Source organism: Lissotriton helveticus, chromosome 10 (genome assembly GCF_964261635.1).
Source record: "Lissotriton helveticus chromosome 10, aLisHel1.1, whole genome shotgun sequence".
NCBI lineage: Eukaryota > Metazoa > Chordata > Amphibia > Caudata > Salamandridae > Lissotriton > Lissotriton helveticus.
This window is the reverse complement of record NC_136071.1, coordinates 1,105,091,733-1,105,112,675: the sequence shown is the minus strand read 5'-3', so window position 1 is coordinate 1,105,112,675 and position 20,943 is coordinate 1,105,091,733. Positions and strand designations below refer to the sequence as shown.

The 20,943-nt window shown below is 45.1% G+C and overlaps 1 protein-coding gene across 1 annotated transcript in view; it reads right to left on the bottom strand.

Moving 5' to 3' along the window:
• Positions 1-1,744, bottom strand: part of BFSP2 (beaded filament structural protein 2) — a 37,114-nt gene extending 35,370 nt beyond the window's left edge. Inside the window, exon 1 of the mRNA XM_078664439.1 lies at positions 1,183-1,744. Within this exon, the coding sequence (XP_078520565.1) occupies positions 1,183-1,635 (453 nt within the window). The 5' untranslated portion in view covers positions 1,636-1,744. The remainder of the gene's footprint in view (positions 1-1,182) is intronic.
• Positions 1,745-20,943: the final 19,199 nt, after the last annotated feature.

Genomic DNA, 20,943 nt, shown 5'->3' with positions numbered 1-20,943 from the left:
AAGCAGTAAGTGGGTTGCCATCCCACCCGTTCTTGCCCGTTAAGTGGGTTGGTAGTAGTCTAGCCCTTGCAACAAAGGACAGAGTTCATGTCGGCGGACCAGCTCTCTGTCGCGCTGGACAGTGTTCTTTCTACAATATCACAAGAAGCAAGAGGATTGTCATTTGACCTGCTGTCGTCATCACAGGATGGTGTTCCATGTATATGACGTCGCGGGCAATAAGCTTCTTCTCAGTAGACTGATCTTGCCATCCCAGCAGAGATGTCCTTGTCTATGACATCATAAGCAGTAGATGGGTTGTCAGAAGACCAGCTTTTGGCAATAAAGGGCAGTGTTCCCTCTCTGTGACATTATAAGATCAAGTTTATTGTCCATAGACCAGTTGTGCGCTTGACAAAGACATTAAAAAACATATGTTTTATGTATGTTGAAAATGTTTAGTGAATGTACCAGGTTTAAAATTCAAAGCAAGTGCCCAAGTCCACAGAAGTTGTAGGGCAGTCTTACCATGTCTCTTCCACCTTCACCCCACCAGCATCTAGGCAACCATAACAGTTCAGGATTACCACGTGGATGAGATGTGGTACACTGGCAGCTAGTGGACTCTTACGCGAGGATCAGGGCATACATGACCAGTCTTTAATGGTCTGTCAAATTATTCTGTAGGTAGAAAGCTCAGCCGAAACGAGTACCTTTAAATCCAGAGTTGGCTTCGTTCTAATGCCTACATGTAGTTGTTATTGCGATTGAAAAACTGACTGATTGCACATTTTTCCCCTGCAAGATTCAACCAGGAAGAATGATTTCCCCAATATTAACGATGAATAACATGGTTGTCACCATCAACCGTCCCCTTTTCCCTCACAGTAGTAGTCCACAATATGCAACCTTTGTTACTTAATTGTGTTGTAACCCAAATAGACTATCACATCCAAATCCTTATTGTGGTTTTCAGCTATTGATTTGTGAACTTTATTGTCATGCCTGTTTTTGGCTTGCAAGGGTGACTAGTAAACAAACGGTCAATTTCTGCTAAAAAGAAAGAAGAAGCTAATGCATGCATCAGGACCTTTAGGAGAACTTTTTTGAATCACCAACATTTTACATCACATGATGGCAGTGACATGGTCTTCTAAACTATAACCTCTCTGCATTGGTTGACTAAAAGGCATGGTTACTTACTTGGTGGTATATACCTTCCCAATTTTCTCTCAAGGACCCCCAGTTGCCGACACTGGACGACTTCTTATCCAGGTAGACGCGTATGTGCTCCTCCAACTCCCGGTTGACCTCTTCCAGCGCTCTCACCTTCTCGATGTACTCAACCAGGCACCCATTGAGGCTCTCGAAGGTCGCCCCTCTCCCCTTCTCCAGGCTCTGGGATAAGGGCAGCGCCGGGCAGGTGCTGCGCAGACCCTGCATGAAGACGCTGCTGATACCAAGGGCCCGGCGGGACACGCGGGTCCCTAAACTGCTAATACCCCCAGCGGGAACACTCCCGACATAAACGCCAGGGGACCTGGAAGTACTTGTGGCATAGCCAAGACTGACCCTACGGTTGGATGCCCCAGCGCTCTCTGTGGAAGAGGAGGGCTGTTGCCCCAAGAATGAAGACCTACGCCGTGGTAAAGGCATCACGAAGCCTGGCTCAACCTCACTGAGCTGGTTGACCCTCTACGCGTTAGCAATGCTCTGCTCCCACTCACACCATAGCTTTGATGAAGATAGCTAGATTCTGTGTTTTTTTGTTTCTTTGAGCTTTGTTTGGTCATCTGCGTTTCTAGAACGTTGCCCAGGGACGCCGGTGAATATCACTGGGGGGTTCAATGTATTGTGTGGTGCTTTTTCCTGTCTCAGCAGATTCCCGCTTCAGGAATGATCCGTCTGCCTCGTGCCCGTCACGTGTCGCTGGCAGTGCGCCTCACTGCCCAATGAGAACAAAGGCCCCTTTGACATCACTTTGAGCTGCAGTCAAATGTTCAAAGAATGTGGCGCATCAGTTATTCGGAATGTAGCAATCACGGGCCTCAAACGTGCAGACTTTCGAGACAGCGATGAGCTGCAATGCAACAGCTGACAGAAAGTACTTTTCTCGGCAGTTTAGAGCAGAACGAAGATGTCTGCTCTGGTAGCTGTAAAGACTGTCGTGGCCAACTATGCGAAGACGAAAGCAATTTTTTTAAAGCCACTCTGTGAAAGGTTCACTGTGACGCTTTCACAGAATTCCTTCAATATTTAGTTTGATAGTGGGTTTCGAGGTCATGCAAAGGTGCTAGTTCTCAACGCACCGGAAATGACGTACCCAGTGTGGCCAGGATCCACAGTCCCTCAACTCACAAAGTGCCTCTGTAGACAGATGCGGCACTGTGATTGGTCAGTTCTTGGACTCTCTGCTGAGTCTGTCGATGGGTCACAGAGCTTGGCACTTGCAGGGCCGGTCCAAGGATTCGTGGGGCCCCGGGCAGGATAGGAATATGTGAGGCCCCTCTAATTTGCATAATATGTCGTATCACAGCAAGTTACATCATAAGAAGTGTCCACTGACTAATCATTTTCTGGCACTGTTGAAATAGATTTGCAAGAAGCTGAGCGACCTGAAAATGCTCCAGTAAACAGAAAGCACAAATAAGAGGATGAAATGGCACAGAAAACATACACAGGTTGGGTGGCAGGAGCACCAAAAGCTAGACCATTCCCACAAACTAAATGCCTAAACCTGGCAACTACTCTCAAACTTCATTTTTAAGAGATGAAAAGAGCAGAACTAACTTAAAGATATAAAGATGAGATGGCTAAATAGGGACAAGAATGTGTATCCAGGGAAAAAAACTGCCAAAAGCTACAATGGGAGCCAGTCACAAAACAGACAAGTAGTAAATTAAAGCAACAAAATAAGAGGGATTTATTTTAGCAGACTCAATGCAGGTTTCCCTTACAAGGAAATGAAATCTAGCAATGTGGAATAGGTTGGGGAGGCGGTGTTTGACTTTCAAAATAACTCTCCCAGAATCCCTGACCTTTGCATTTTTAAAGATTTGAAGTCACATTTTAAGTCATATATCCTTAATAGCTGAGAAAATACTTGCCAAATTGCGATGGGTCCAGACACGTCGCTTGACTCAAATTTATCCTAAGAAGTAACAACCAAATTGCACTTACCCTCAGGTAAATGCACTGGATCTTGGTTAAAGAGACAATTGAATGCAAGACCCTTGAAAGACCATGTTCATTATCCATAAATTACTCCAGTCATGCCCCAGGCTACCTAATCAAAAACTTTTGGTCCTTCCAATCGCCAATACTATATTTGCCTTCCTAAAACTACTGGCCACCCACTCACCTAGGCTCAGTGACTGGCTAATGGCTCCATGTGTGATGATGTACTCTATGGAAATGAGCCACTCGCTCCGAAGTCAGCTCCCCTCTGCATCCCCCTTTTACTGTAAACTGCCACTTATTCTCACCACCAAAGCAAGACTAATTTAAAATGTACTGCTAAAAAGCAGTAATTTCCCAAGCCTCACATCGCTCCATCTGGTGCTGCCCAGGCCTTCCCATTGTCATTCTGCACTTGACAGTGATCAGGCTATCTTTGGGAGCATGACCAGACTGACACTGTGCAGCATCTTGGTAAATGTATTTTAATACTATTTGGGACAGGATAACTAGTGTTCTAGTGGCTCTAGTTTCTTGGACAGTTATTGACAAATGATAAACTTTAAAACACGTTGGAGCAGATACTTATAGGCCTTCCTTCAAACTACGTTTACAACATATTTGGGCTTCTTCTCCTTCCCCTTTCCTCAGGTTTGTTTTGTTAAATTACACCAAATTGTGCAGATAAAGCAAATTTATTTAGTTATTGTTTTATGGAAAGAGATGAATGAAAATACCACACCAAGAGGGTAACCTGGCGCTAAGGAATTTCCAAGGAAAAGGTACAGGCTATACTAATGTATTGAAAGGCCAGTTTTACGTTTTTCCCCAGAAGATTTAAGATTACCGTAGCTCAAGACTGAGACATTTCGAGTCCTGTGCAGCTAGAAAGGAGAAGGATCTACCTCCACTATCTTTCCTCCTAATTTTAGGAGGGCACAGGAGCATGGCTGTTACAGAGTGTAGAATTCTGGAATAAACGGAAGGACTAATATAGTGCTGAAGAATGAGCAGACACTTTTATGCAGTGCACAATGGCAAATTGATAGATCATTTGGTTGCGGTAATCAGCAGAAAGAGTATCTAGAGCAGCCTCAGATTAGAATCCTATCACTGTTCTTAATGATCTGAAGGGTACCAAACGCATAGAAGACAGGGAACACTTGCATAATCTGGTTGTGAGAAGATAATTGACTGTAGAATAGTCTTGCTTAATGACAGGTGAAAATGCAGGATTTGGTATTGCATATGGATGTAGTAGAAGTAGATAACACACTGTGTGTCCAGACACAGAGAGAAGACATTGGAAAATAAATCAAAGATTTTGTTGTTGACACAACCATGGTGAGCGCCGGCTTGGGAGAACATGGCGGCAGACGGCTGAGCTGCCGTGGTGCTCCGTGAAGCGGGCTCCCGCTGTGTCCCACCCGACGACCTGACTCAATCCGATCCGACAGAAAATGCACGAAACTGAAGCCAGAATACCGGAGTATGCTGCCCGTTCTTAAAAAAATCGAAGTTTGCCGCGATTTGAGATATTTACGCATTTGCGCAAACATTCTTGCTCCTGTGCATCTCCCCGGGCGGGGAGTCTTTTCAGCATTTCCATGCCTGGATGCTGTGACCCCGTTTCTGCGGCGTCTCTCGGCATTTCGGGTCTCGATCCTGGCTGCAGAGCGGAGGAGGTGAACAAACCGTCGAGCCACAAGAATTCTCCGTTGGTTTTGTGGCAGTGGTCTTCAGCCGCCCTGGAGCTGAGAAGGGGTAGGAGAGCACGCAATCTGGTGCGCGTGTCAAGCGGAGTCTCTACGAGGGGCTGTGGGGAGTTGGTCTCCATCGTAAAAGTGGCTGATGAGGGGGGTCCCAGAAACGGTAAGGGGAGTGTTCAAGAGGTGGGTAGCCAAGAACTAAACTCTTCCTCCCGCCAGACTAAACATAGATCTAAGGGGCATAGTGTTCGGAAAAGGGGGAAGACGTTAGATAAGACGCTATCCAAGGCTGCCCCTTTGACGTATAAGGGACCCTCTTCCTTTCTATCAACAGAGGTGAAGGCTAAGTGTACGCGCTCAAACAGCGTTAAAACAACGGCGAACGCCAAAATTATTAACACTGCAGCAGAAACAGGCTCTAAAATTACCCCATCTTTACGTTCCTTTTTCAAGGTTTTACCACAAGTGTTGCACCTTTCAAAAAATCAGGATATGGCTGCCCTCAACGACGGAGCATGTGCAGATAGTACAGATAGGGCAGATACCCCAGAAGAGTATAGCACCAGTTATTGCGTCTATCCCCGTGGATACTCTGGCCTTGACCTCGGCCCCGGCCTTGATAGTGGGTATTGCCTCAGCCCCCACCGACAAAGGATTGGCACCTATACTATCCACTGTTGAAACTCCTGCTGATACCTTAGTGTCCCCAGGATATACGATTGCCTCCTTAGCAACAAGCAGCTCATCACTAGTGTTAGATGAAGAGAGGCAGCTCATGAGTAGCTCCTGCAGCCTGGTGGGAGGTATGAGTACAGAGGAGGGAGAGCAGGTAGAGTCAGGAACTTCTGTCAGTGCTGTTGTGGTCTCGGCAACTTTAGTTGATTCCAATCAGGAGTCGGTAACTGGAGGAAGGGATGAAGATCCCATAGAGAACGAAGGTACAAAAGAGCGTTTGCTCTTGGGTACTATACAGCCGCAATGCGATATATCTGCTTCTCCTAGTCTGACACCAGGGGACCCTATAGTTGGCATCTCAGCCGCATCTTTGATGGCAATGTTCTCCACTCTTTCCCAGAATATAAAGAGAGGGTTTGAGGAGTCCTCAGCTAAGCAAGCAGAGATAAGGAGCTACTATGAATCTCTAGATACCAAATTAGATGGCCTGGCATCAAGAACTGGCGCACTGGAAGAGAACATGGGGGTGTTGTCACTTCACGTGGATAAAGTCGAGGAAGACGTTGTTAAGCTGAAGAGAGAAGATCAAGCCCTTCTGGACAGGATGGAGGTGTTGGAAAACAATGCCAGACGCAGTAACATTCGTGTCCTTAATGTGCCCAAAGGAACAGAAGGTTCAGAGATCAAACAGTTTGTTACTCGGCTTCTAAAAGACTCATTAAGCCTTAACTGTTCAATGGAGGAGCTGGCCACAGACATTCAAAGGGTACATAGAGAACCTTTTAGACGTAATCCACAAAGGCCTAAACCGCGTAAGATCTTGGTCAATTTCCATACATATGCTCTTAAAGAGCAAATTCTCAACCTAGCCCTTAAACAGAAATCCCTATCAGGGACGGGGTTTTCTTTTCTCATAAGATCAGATTTGGCCAGGGTCACACTCGAGAGGCAGTGGGAGTTTGGTAGGCGCCTACACGCCTTCAGGAAGGTGGGTGCAACAGCTCAGATGACATTTCCCGCTGCATTAAAAGTGATGCACAATAATAAAATGTTCAACATCAGGACAGTGCAGGCAACGGATGAGCTTATGTTGGAGTTGGGCAATAAGGCTTCTTCGGTATAGGGGAAGGTGGTACCCCCGGGAAAATGGAGTAAAATGGAGTAAGTAGGGGTCTCTTCCCCATTTATTCACGGCACCTAGATATAAAATAAAAAAGATGCTTGATGAGAAAAATAAAATACACTTATCAAAAAAATATATACACATAAACACATAAATGAAAAAATTAAACATAAAAATGTAGTATCTAGTTGCACATAAGTAGGTCACAAGGGTATCCAAAATTTGGTTTGGGGTATCGGGTTCGGGTTGGGTCCGGGTGGGCCAGCCGGGGTTCGTAGGGGGGTGCCATCTACTGGATTTGATCCGGTTAGATACATCAAGGGTTCTCCACGGGAGGGGGGGAGGTAATGTGGGGAGAGGACGGGTTGGGGGGGGGTTAAAAGCAAAAAAAGTCCTCATTTGTCATCACATTATGATTTTTTATTATGAAGTTCAGTTGGTGCCTCATGATTTTCAGCTGAGCTTGTCTTGGTTAGACTGGCATAACGGCATTCCTTGGTATCAGTGTCATTATTGGGTGAAATTCTGGTTGGTCTCTTTTTTCTATGGCTATGGCTAACTTAAAAATATTTTCCTGGAACATTAATGGCCTGCGGACCAAACCCAGGGCTAGAAAATTGTTTCAGTATCTTCGAGATATAGATGCACAGGCCATCTTGCTCCAGGAAACTAACTTGGCTCAGTCTGAAATAGACATAGCGGTAAAGAAAAATAGGTGGATTGACTTTGCGGTTTCCACTTCCCAATCCACGAATACTAGGGGAGTATCCTTGATCTTTAAAAAACAACTAAAGGCTAGATTGATAACCTCCATGGCGGACCCAGGTGGCAGTTGGGTTATAGCCTTAATAAATATTTTGGGGGTTATTACGGCCCGAATCAAGATGACCCCTCAGTATTAGAGACAATCTTCTTTCATCTTCTATATTTTCCCGATCCAGTAATATTTGTGGGAGATTTCAACATTGTACTCGATCCAACTTTAGACAAGTCGCAAAACAACCGTTCCAGTATCCCTTCAAAATCCAGGACTTTTTTGCTTAATGCAATGAAGCAGTTCGGGTACGTGGACATTTGGAGGGAAAAGTCAGGGACCCAGCAGGGAGTTTCGTTTAGAAACTACAAGTACCATCATCAATCTCGGATTGACTTTGTATTGATCAGTCACCGTTTAGTTGAAGGAGTAAAGAACATCCATTATCTTCCCATACATCTATCTGACCACGCGGCTGTAGTATTGGAGCTCTTGGTGGCTTTCAATGCTTCAACTAGGAGCTGGACATTTGATCGCTCCTTGCTTTCCCACGCCGATGATATTTTATTCCTCAAAACTGAAGTCCAGCACTTTCTTAACGAAAATGTTGGGTCAGCTGATAATGGTATCGTCTGGGATTCCCTAAAGGCATTTTTACGAGGCCTCATTACCTCTAAGGTGTCCTATAGAAGGAAGGAATATAGGGAGGCGGTGGCCTCAGTCGAAGCTAATATAGCTAAAGTCCAGCACGACATTGATACCAACTTGGCCTCCTCGGCAACCTTCTTGTCATGCCTCCATAATAAGCTACTTTCTTTAAAAGGCCAATTAAGTTCAATCTTAAACCAGCGTATTCAAGAAAGATGGGATGCTAGTAAGATCGCCCATTTTGAATACGGCGAAGGCGCAGGGAAGTATTTGGCCTGGAAAGCCAAAACGGATCAAGTTCGTAATAATATAGACTTGATCATGGTCAATAACGTTCCACGGTCCTCAGATTTGGACATAAGACAGGCTTTTAGAGAGTTCTTCCAGGATATATATCATCAAGATAAAACTGCTGAACCCGATCAAATCAGGGAATGGCTGAATCAAATCGCCCTTCCGGCCCTATCAAGAGAACAGAGTGAGTTCTTAGATAGTATAATTTCAGAGGGAGAAGTTAGAAAGGCCATTCAAAATGCAAAAAAGGGGAAGGCGGCGGGGCCTGACAGTCTACCAGCTGAAATTTATAGAGTATTAGAGCAAGAATTAGTCTCCTTCTTGACAGTGCTGTTTAACCAAATCCTACAGGACGGTACTCGCCCTCCACCATCCTGGGATAGCGCCTCTATAACTCTAATATTAAAGCCCGGAAAGTCACCTACATCATGTGGTTCGTATAGACCCATATCGATTTTAAATGTGGATTACAAAATCTTTACCACAATACTTGCTAAAAGATTCGCAACGGTGGCTCCTGAAATACTTCATTCAGATCAGAAGGGATTCGTGAAGGGACGACAGTTATACGAGTTAACTTATGATTTAATAGGGGCGATCGATATGACCTTATTGGAGTCCCTTCCCTTAGCGGTCCTCACGTTGGATGCAACCAAGGCCTTCGACAGGGTGAACAGGGTTTACCTGTCGGAGGCCTTGGCCAAGTTCAACGTGGGTGGAAAAACGCAGCGGGCAATTGATCTCTTATACCAGAACCCCAATGCCCGTAATTTGGTAAACGGCGCCCTAACTGAGCCACTGAACATCTCGAGAGGAACAAGGCAGGGCTGCCCTCTCTTCCCGCTCCTGTTCAATCTATACATTGAACCATTTGCCCAGTGCTTAAGAGATAATGTCAACATCAGATCGTTCATGTATAAGGGGTGGGAGAGAAAGGTGGCCCTATACGCCGATGAGGATGTATGACGTTACAACGCATACTTTTACAACGCCTACCATTACAACGAAACTTTTACAACGCAAACACTTTTACAACGCATACCATTACAACGCAAGATTTTACAACGCATATACCTTTACAACGCATACCATTACAACGTAAGTATTGGTAAGTATATAATAATTTTTTTAATATAAATTTATTAATATTATTATAATATAATTTAATTTTATTTAATTTTATTTAATTAATTTAATTTAAATATAAATTTATTTTATTTTTACAAAATACCCCTGTACCCCAAAAACCCAAAAATGACCCTTAACCCTAAAAATACCCCTTTACCCCAAAAACCCAAAACTGACCCTGAACCCTAAAAATACCCCTTTACCCCAAAAACCCAAAACTGACCCTGAACCCTAAAAATACCCCTTTACCCAAAAACTGAAAACTGACCCTGAACCCTAACAATACCCATTTACCCAAAAACTGAAACCTGACCTTGAACCCTAAAAATACCCATTTACCCAAAAACTGAAAACTGACCCTGAACCCTAAAAATACCCCTTTACCCAAAAACTGAAAACTGACCCTGAACCCTAAAAATACCCCTTTAACCAAAAACTGAAAACTGACCCCGAACCCTAAAAATACCCCTTTACCCAAAAACTGAAAACTAACCCTAAACCCTAAAAATACCCCTTTACCCAAAAACTGAAAACTGACCCTAAACCCTAAAAATACCCCTTTACCCAAAAACCCAAACATATAAAATTTTAAAAATAATTATATACTTACCAATACTTACGTTGTAATGGTATGCGTTGTAAAGGTATATGCGTTGTAAAATCTTGCGTTGTAATGGTATGCGTTGTAAAAGTTTTTGCGTTGTAAAAGTTTCGTTGTAATGGTAGTGCGTTGTAAAAATTGCGTGGTAAACGTTGTATACCCGCCGATGATATTCTGGTGTATGCATCGGAGGTACACACTGCACTCCCTGCAGTCCTTAAGGTGGCCTCTGAGTTTGGGGAAATCTCCGGGTACGAGATCAATGCTGATAAGACGGAGATGATGATATGGAATGTAGATCAGGTTCCAGCAAATATTACATTACGTTCTGGAAATAAGATGAGATATTTGGGTGTCAACATTGATAAGGATATCAATCAGATCGCCAATATAAACTTTGTAGCTGTAGCTAAGGAATGCCGTAAATTCTTACAGTCATGGGCACAACTCCCTTTATCATTTTTGGGAAGGGTCAACTTAATTAAGATGTCTGTTTTACCCAAAATTTCTTTTCTTTTTAACACAATCCCGTTATATTTTGATCCTTCATTAATAATTAAATTACAGTCTGATATTAGTTCTTTCATTTGGAGTAAGCGCCTTTCAAGGATTTCTTGGAAAAAGTTGAGGAGGCGTAGAGAAAAAGGGGGAATCGCTGCCCCAGATTTTCAGACATATGCATGGGCATTCCAACTGTCTCATGCCAGAATGCTCTTAAAAAATCCATCGGAGTATGGGGCAGGGTCTTTGTATTCCACCCTTCTTACAGGAGAAGGTGTCAGCCAATCAGGGTTTCTGTTCAAATTTGGAGACCCTAAGTTTAAAAAAAAAATTAAGCTGAAGATTCTGCAGGGAATGGCTAAAATGTGGGCACAGCTAACCAAAACTATTAAAGTAGGGTACTACAGTAGTAGAACCCCATTATGGGATCTCCCCGAGAGTCCGGCTTGGCTGAGTGAAAGCCTTGCGGCCCCGATTAAGGATGCTGGGTTGGCTGTTTGGGGTGATTTATTCATGGAGGGGGAACTGCTCCCGTGGGAATGCCTGAGAAACATCATTGGCCCTTACTTTGCTAGGTTTAAGCATATGCAAATATCTAGCTGGTCCCGTGTATATATCTCTCGTTCAACTCGTGGAAATAAATTTCCCCTAGGTGGACACAGCCAGCTAATATCTCTTTTGGTAGACAAACCTTCTGCCAAAAAGGAAATTTCAACCTGGTACAAGCTGATTATGGAAGAAAGGGATGGTGTTTTTTCACTACCGGAAGAGCTTTGGTCGTCCACTATAATGGATTGTAATCTGCAAGAGATTTGGAGCCTATCCTGTGGAATGTTGTGGGATGTAGTGAAACCATCTTGGCTCCGTAGAAATCATATCTTCACCATCCATAGAGCCTATTATTCTCCACTAAGGCTTTCAAAGTTTACTCAGGGGAGCTTGGTGGCATGCCCTAAGTGTGGTTTGGTGGCCGCTTCAGACTGTCACATGTTTTTTTAATGCCCCATTTTGTCAACATTTTGGGAGGCTGTAAAAAGAACTTTGTCATTATCCCTGAACTTGAATATAGTCTTTGATCTTCCACTGGTCATCTTTGGTATTTTGGATGGTGTCCAAAGTTTAGAGAAGAAGCTAGTTTTCTACTCTATCTTGCTTGCCAGAAGGGAGATATGTAGAAAATGGAAAGACTCTTTGCCCCCTACAATCGAAGATTGGTACACCTCCGCATTGATGGTCTCTAGATTAGACCTGGGTAGGTCTGGTAATTCAAACAAAAGGGCGTTTTGGCAACTATTAAACTGGGCTCACTGAGTGTCCGGGTTTTTTTTTTTTTTCCCCCCCGGGTCCAATGATTAAGCCACCTAGACCTAATCCAGGGCGTGACATCATTGTGGAAAAACTCTCCACCTTTAGATTGCTTTTTGTCTGGTGATTACAGTTGGTTGAGGCTGGAGGAGCTGAGGGACGAGCATCGAGTGTTAAATTGGGCCCTACCAGTTATCAATTAACTGAGACAGCTTCTCGCTTCTATACCTCTGGACTTCATCATGGAAACAAAACCAAAGTGGTAAATGAGGACGAAAAAAAACCATGGTGGTTGATTGGCCCAGCTCCAGAAGCCACCAAAGAGCAGTGTGTATGGTACCAGGCCCCTTAAAGATGGGATGTCTGATGTTTTGCTATTTAGTTTTAATGAATTTGTCTTTATTCAAAAAGCAACTGATTTCATGCAACTCCAAAACATTGTCTTGGTTAGAGACCAGGCCTCTCAGAAAGGATAGAGCTGAAGCCACATTAGGGGAATACCTTGAAGTCTAGGTTGTTTCAGTTGATTCAAAAAGCACCGGATGGGAAACTGATAAATTCAACAATATAATTTAGTACTATCAAAGCTGCTTTGCCTTCCTGATCAAGAATCAGGCACAAACTGTCTGACACAGCAAGAAAGGCTTACAACTTATGGAGAGGTCAGAATACAACAAGCAAGTGATTAAGTAATTTAGTTTATATGAAACAGATTTGTCAGTTGACTTATTTTTCAAGGATTTTTCAGAAAAGGGCAGCAAAGAGATGTTAGAGGATGCTGAGAAGCTTTGAGCCTGCTTAAGGATTTTTGAGCAGAGGAACAAACACCGTTTTTTAGTTTTTTTTTTTTTTTTTTCTACATTGGTTGAGACAGAGGATAACGCAAGGGCGATATTGCAAATGGAGATCAGGACAGGGGCTATGATGTTTAGATATCCATTCATGAAATGGGCAGGAAAGGGTCCCAAATGGGAGCTAGATTTAATAGAAAGATCAAGAGTAGTAAGAGTACGCAGAGAGCAGGCTGTAATTCCGCAGACATGTTGAGGATGGTTGAAGATCACAAACTTTTGTGAAGGATGACACACTCCGCAAATCTAAGCCACACTTTCTACTTGGAAAGTAAAGAGACAGGTAATTGAAAACTTTGGCAGAAGGCTTAATGTACTTAGCAGGACATGCTTGTTCAAAGACACGTTTACCTCTCCTCCAGCCTCCTACTTTTTTTTGCTGATTCTGCCCACTTACATTCACCTCTCTCCTCTGTGCTTTACTTTTTACCTCACCTCTTGCTCAGGCTATTTTCTTCTTTTGTTGGTTCAGCCCCTCTTACATCCACCTCGTTCTGCATGCTCTCCTTTTAACGCATTATCTTTCCCCAATGCCCAAGCCTTTTACCTTTACTCTCTGGTTCTGCCACTCTTACATTCATCTTGACCCTCACACCTCCATGCTCTACTCTTTACCTCTCATCTTTCTACCTTGCCTCTCATATTCACTTGCTGATTCCTCCCCTCTTAAATCCACATCTCTCTTCCCTGCCCTACTCTTCACATCTCAACTTTCCACCCAGTCTTTACCTTCTTTGCTGGTTATGCCATCCTAAATCCAGCCATGCCTTTAACTTCTTCCCTTTCCTTTCATCTTTTCTTGCTGCTCCTGCTTCGTTACATACACCTCTCCCCTTCCTTCTTCCCTCTCTCCTCTGCCCTTCTTACATCGAGCTCTACCTCCCCGAGCTACACTTCATTTCTAATCTCTCACCAAGCCTTTAACTTTCTCTTTCTGGTTCTGCACATCGAACATCTACCTTCCCCACCTCTCTGACTCTTCATCTCACCTCTATCTCTTGTTGGTTTTTCTCTCTTCCATCCACTTCGCTCTCTTGCCACTCTGCCTATGTACTCTTGCTGGTTATGTCTCTCTTATAGCTATGACTTTTATAAGTACACTACCTTCACTGCTCCTCTCCCCCCATCCTTATAACATTTGTCACTGGTTCTGCCCCATTTACACCTTCTCTCGATTTTCATCCTCTTGAACACTCTAATCTTTTCTCACAGATTTTGCCCCTTACACCACCTATTTCCATTCATGCTCTACTCTTATTCTCATCTCTTCCTCAAACCTTATTTCGTGGATTCTGCCCCTTTTACATCAATCTCTCTGCTATCCCCAGCTTTGTTGCTTCTCTTTCTCGTTATGTTCTTCTTATATCCACCTTTCTCCTCCATGCTGTATGCCTCATCTCCCCCCTGCCTCTTACCTTTTTCCACAGATTCTGGCCTTCTACATCCATCTCTCATCATTCCCTCTCTTCTCTGTATAAGGTTTCTTGATTGTTCTGCCTCTCTTACATCAACATACCCCATGCATGTACTGCCATTCTCCTCTCATTTCTTCCTTCAGCCTCCTAAGATTTCTTTGCTGGTCTGTCCCCTTTACATATACCTCTCTTCTCTGATCCCCTTACCTCTTACCTTGTCTCACTATTTGTCTCATAAATCAATGTCTCCTTTCCATGCTCTACACTTCACTTTATCTTAAGTACTGTCTCTTACCTTTCTCACAAATTCTGCCTATATTACACCCACCTCCTACCGACCTGCTGAGCCCTTCACCTCTCATCTCTCTGCAGTCTCTAGCCTTCTTTCACTGGTTCTACCTTTCTGAAATTTACCTCTCCCCTGCCTCTCTACCCCAGCCTCTTACCTGCTCTTGGTTGTCTTGCCCTCTTACATCCAACACTCACCATTCCCTCTCTATGACACTTAAGTTTTCCTGATGGTTTTGCTTCTCTTAGATCTACCTCTCCTATCCAAGCACTGCCTTTCATCTTTCTCTTCAGCCTCAACTTTGTTCACAGGTTCGTCCTCCCTCATGTCCACCTCTCCCCTCCATGCTCAACTCTTTAGGGGAGATTTTGAAAAAAAGATTTTGAGGCAGCGCAGCCCTCCCCCCATGAGGCTGCGCTGCAGTGCGCGACAGGGAAGGAGCAGGAGAGCACCAAATCTTTAAACACATGGCTCTCTCCTCCCCTTTCCCTTGCGCCGTCACTCGTTTCAGCTTTGTGCGCCATGCACACACCTTAGCGCTAAAGCGCTAGGGTGTGTGCATGAGTGTAGCATAGGTTTTGTACAGAAGGGTACCCTTCTTGTGTAAAATACTATGCTGGATACAATACAAAGCTTTTATCACTTTGCATACGTGCTGCGCAGTGCAGCACGCATACAAAGTCGTAAAAGCATCAAGAAATGAAAGCATTTCTCTTGTTAGCACCTCCTTTTAACGGCCGTTAAGTTTTGTCGCAAAACCAAGTTCACAAATCTTTGTAAATATGGTTTTGCATCAAAGGGCATGGGTGGTTACATGGGAGCGCCCATGCACCACCCCCTCAGCGCAAAGTAATGCAAAGCAGTGCTTTGCGCTGCTTTGCACTACTTAGAGGGTGCTTTCCAGCGCAAAACAAGCTTTCGCGGGAAAGAAAATAGCAGCAAAAGAAAATTGCGCTGGTTAGCGTCACTTTTGTGACGCAAAACCAGAGCAAAAGGTTTGAAAATCTCCCCCTTCATGTTTTATCTCTCTCTCACCTCTACCCTCCTATCGCTGTTTCTGCCTCTCAAGCTTCCACCTCTCCCCTACATGCCCTGCTATTCACAACTCTTCTCTCCGGCCTCTTACCTTGCTTCACGTCTTGTGCCTGGGCGCAATAGAGGCCCCTGCAGCACAGTTGGGCCCACAACACTTCTGAGGGCCCCATCCCACCAGGGGGGGGCTCCCATTTGGCAGGGGGCCAATGAATATCTGTGAGATGTGGGAGACTCTGGGGCCCATTATCACATTCTGCAGAGATGGACCCAACCATTTTGTGTTACACAACTGCTCTCGTGTTACTTTTTAGATGCATGAAGCAATGAATGGTGAGTGGCTGGAGGGGTTATATTACTTGGGTGTATCTTGGAGGGTTCATTTTCATTGCACTCCCCTTGGGGTGATAAGGATGGATGTGGGGTCACCCCCACATCCCTCCCCTTAACTGAATGTTAGCATCTCCACTAAACTTTTAAAGACCAAATTGCTCAGTCTACCTTCGGTTCATGTAAATTACATGGAAATAAAAAACAACCAGCGCTTATAACTGGAGTTAATATTTATGTTTAACTCCTTTCATATTTGTTTTGGATGAACGTGCTTGTTTGAGAAAAAAAACAGAGTTTCAAAAAAAGAAAAGAATAATAAGCCCTTTATCCATTTTCTGTCTTCTCCCTTCATGGAAGGAGCAGCGCCTTTTGTGGTGAGGTCACTCTCTGTTTTTGCGTTGTGAGCCCTGCAGGATGCTCTGCTTTCATTCATGCAGGGGCAGGGCTCACTTCACACCTCACGCCAGTTCCTAACTGCTGTTATGCAGATGCAGCGATTAGGCTGATCGCGGCCACAAACCCGCCTTGCCCACTCTGCAGCATCTGAAAGGGATGGGGTGTCATATTGCACTTTCTGTCCATGGCAGCCGGGCCGAGGTGAGGGGGGAGCCCCCGCCGTGGGCCTCGCACACTGCACCACGGCTGCAAACCCCAAGGGAGGGGGCTCCCCACCGGTCAGTCTTACAATGGCACCATTTAAAAAGGTTGATGGGCTCGTGGGGGGGCCCCATCACAGTTAGACAGCCGCGAGGCCCTGGGCAGCTGCCCACACTGCACATGCCTAGCGCCGGCCCTGGGCACTTGTTAGGTTAGGTTACATTCCTTTTACACATGAATGTTTACTAGTTTGATAGACCAAAGGGACCAGGCATAGGACTTGAAACAAGGGGCCTAGCTCACAAACTGTTGTTGCTAGTACCTATTACTTACTCCTATGGTGCTCCTGGCTTACTTTTGAATTGCAGTAGTAAACCAGGCGTACTTCAAGAGTAAGTCGGGCCCAAAGTGTCTTTGTGACACGTAATACTATGTTAGTCCTAGACAGCGGTGATGGTTATTTTATGGTGGAACCCTTTCGAACTCTGGCGTGTACCTGGATAGAAAGTGGCACATAACTGTAAGGAGTGCATCCAAAACCCTTAGATGGGAAATATATTCATTGAAACCTGAAATGTGTGGCATTCTATAAAAACAGATTTTCACATACATTTTATTAAACACATAACAAAAACTTTTTTAAAAAAGGAAAAGCACAATAGTTTTTGTTATGTTTTTAATAAAATGTATGTGAAAATCTGTTTTTAAAAAAAAGGAAAAGCATTGTGCTTTTTCTTTTTAAAAAAAGTTTTTGTTATGTTTTTAATAAAATGTATGTGAAAATCTGTTTTAACAGAATGTCAATGAATGCAAAATATTATCCTTTAGTATAATAAAATGGAATAATTTTAATCAACATAACCTCTATTATCTGCTTTTTTGTTACCACTTGTCTCATTACTTAATGAGTTCTGAAATTTGTTCCAATTGTTGTGAAACTATATTATTATTTTTTGAATAACTTCTATGTGCAAATTTGTTACTGTGTGGGGTGCCTCATATCTGATTATACTCCTAGCTGTACCGTAAATTACGTCTTGATAGTAGGACTGCTCATTGCAGTCTGATCTATCGTCTCAAACCAGGAAAAGGGAAACCCTCTTTTTTATCAAGCTCTACCAGCCAAGCCCTGACCTGGAACCCTGCAGGGAAAAGGAAAAGTGGAAGGCAAAGAAACTCCTGCCGGTGAGGCCTTGAAGCTGACTGAATGGAGATGGGTTAAACCTGGAGTCAGACTGAAATAAAAGCCCAGCAAAGAGATGGATGGCTGGACAGTCCTGTGTTGTGGCCTATACCTCAGGAGGGGTAGTAGTCATAAGTAGGTAAGTAAGTAGTGTATGAGTTGGCCCCCTCAAAGAAGATACCTCCTGTCTGTTAGCATGATTTCAAATGCAGCTAATTGAAATGGGCACATGCTTTTGTCATTAGGGTTCAATCTATAAAACTCTTCCCCAACTAATACAGGTCCATCTCTGATTGGTCTCCTTTCCCCAACTACAGTATTATTAGGAGTTTAGCAAGCAAATTCTAGCAAGCATTTGATTTCTTTCTTCAGTAATGTTTGAGAGTTCAAGACATTTTCCTTTCTGGATAAAGTACCCTCTAGGAAATTGTCAGGGGGTCCCTGCCTGCCACGGGTCAGGTGAAGTCTTTAACCTGTATTCCTTTCCGCCCCCGAGTACAGAACAGATACGGTCCCTTTAAGGCAGCGTGAGCCTTCCCGGAGGAGGGAACTCCGCCGGTGACGTCATCGATCTCCCTCCCGGGAGCCACGGAGGAGCTGATAGGGCGGCACCTGGAAAAGACCAGCGCGACTGGGATAGGAGAGGAGGAGACGTCCAGCGAGCCTCGAGAGGACTTCGGTGTACAGCGGAGAGAGAACGCGGAAGATGCATTGCCCCAGGAATCGAGGAGAGAGGACTTGGAAGCCACGTCGCCCCAGGAGGAGAGAAAGCAGAGAGGCCAATGAGACAATGCTCCGCCCGCCACGCTTCCGGAGAAGTGTGGCTCCACAAGGTACGGGCCAGATTAAGGGGACTGGTCTTTTCACAGGGAGGGAAGGGGTAGGGGTGGTTGAGGGTGGTCATGGGACATGCGTGTGTGAGCCGTATCGCACCCCCGTTTGAATACACACGAGCGCTTATCAGTGAAGTTTGTTTTTTTCACATTGTGGTAGCGGTCCCTGGTGATCTCCTCACTCCTCGCCCCCCTTCTTTCATAACCGGAGTACTGGTAGCGCCAGTAACCCAGGGTCTCTTTTCCCTTCTTTTTGAGTGCCTTCGGACCCTGACGCCTTTTGTTGAACGACTCGTGGACCCCTGCTCTAAAAGGACCTAGACTGGCCGGACCCGGAAAGAAAAAGCGTCCAGAACTAATTAGACTTTGGTTGCCATCTCGGAACCCCGAGAATCCTGTTGTTTCCTTTAGACTTCTGACATTATAAAAATAAACGCTCCTCCATATCAACTATCTCTGAGTGAAGCTCCTTCTCTTTTACCGGTTGCCCCCCCCCCCAGTGCGTCCATCACAAGTGGCGAGCCAGATAGGAGCATTACCGTCCTCTGATACAAGATGGAGACCCTCATTCAACAAATGAAGGAGGGCCAGGATAAACTTGAATGGGCCATTGGACAAACATCCACCCAGGCTGAAGCAGACCGCACAGCATTCACCACTGCCATACAAGCACAGTCAGAAACTCTCGTGAAGTTGGCCGAGGGTCAAAACCAACTCATGGCGGTTTTGGGACAAGGAAGAACAAATGCCCCTTCCTCCAGGAACAGTCGTCCCTCTACAAAAGTTCACACCAGGGGACGATCCTTTGGCGTTCTTTTTAAATTTCGAGAGAGCTGCTAGGGTCAGTGCTTGGCCTGGTGACAGGTGGCCCTTTTACCTCGCCCCTCTTTTAACGGGTGAGGCCCAGGCCACCTACCAGATGGTCAATAAGGACGGCACCTATGTTTATGCCGTGGTTAAACAGTATATCCTTGACCGTCTGGGTGTGGATGAAGAGACCCACAGACTTAAATTCCGACAGGAACGCGGAACCCCAGGAGATCTTCCCAAGACCCTCTTTTACAAGCTAAAAGCAGCTGCTGACCTGTGGCTCAAGCCACAGGAAGGAAATATGGAAGAGGTGATGAATAAGATCTATCTTGAACAGTTTTTGGAGGCATTACCCTATGGGACACAGCGTTGGCTGAAGCAACATGCAGGCCTGACTCTCGAACATGCCATCGCAATGGCTACTTCCTATGCCCGGGCCCAAGGACGCCCCCCCTTAAGAGAACCAGAGAAAACCAGTAAAACTATACCTGGAAAGCTCGACAAATGCCCCTCCCCCAGGAACGGTTGTCCCTCTACAAAAGTTCACACCAGGGGACAATCCTTTGGCCTTCTTTTTGAATTTCGAGAGAGCTGCTAGGGCCAGTGCTTGGCCTGGTGACAGGTGGCCCTTTTACCTCGCCCCTCTTTTAACGGGTGAGGCCCAGGCCGCCTACCAGATGGTCAATAAGGACGGCACCTCTGTTTATGCCGTGGTTAAACAGTATATCCTCGACCGTCTGGGTGTGGATGAAGAGACCCACAGACTTAAATTCCGACAGGAACGCGGAACCCCAGGAGATCTTCCCAAGACCCTCTTTTACAAGCTAAAAGCAGCTGCTGACCTGTGGCTCAAGCCACAGGAAGGGAATATGGAAGAGGTGATGAATAAGATCTATCTTGAACAGTTTTTGGAGGCGTTACCCTATGGGACACAGCATTGGCTGAAGCAACATGCAGGCCTGACTCTCGAACATGCCATCGAAATGGCTACTTCCTATGCCCGGGCCCAAGGACGCCCCCCCTTAAGAGAACCAGAGAAAACCTGTAAAACTATACCTGGAAAGCTCGACAAGAAATACCCAAAGGTACCGATAGAACCTCCACGACCACGTCTACCCAAACCAGACTTTCAGCCTAACCCTGGTCCTCAATGTTATGACTGTGGCAAGTGGGGCCATATAGCGAGGTATTGCCGGAAAAAACAAAAGGAGAAAGCAGAAGAACCTATGGATGTCAGCTACGCCCCACATTCTCTTCTATACGCCCAGGAGACAGGACCAGTGTTCTATGTGAGTGTGAACATTTATGGGAGGGTGGTTAGTGCTTTACTAGATTCAGGATGTAGACATTCGGTAGTAAGACAAGAATTGGTTCCCTCGTCCTGCCTAATGCCAGGGAAAAGTGTTCACATAAGGTGCGTCCATGGGGACGTTAGGGAGTATCTATTAGCTACCATTAGCCTCTGTACTGCCGCAGGAACTAGAACAGAAGTAGTGGTTGGGGTTTTGGCTACGCTTCCTGAACCAGTGATAATAGGAACCGACAATCCGGGCTTCATCGCCCTTATGTCTGACGCCTTACAGTGCACTCCACGTGACAATCTTCTTGTTTCCGAACCATGGGCTAGGGATACCCATTTCAGGACCGCACAACTAAACGATGCCTCTCTCACCAACGCTTGGCACATAGCCCGTTCAGCTCAGGAC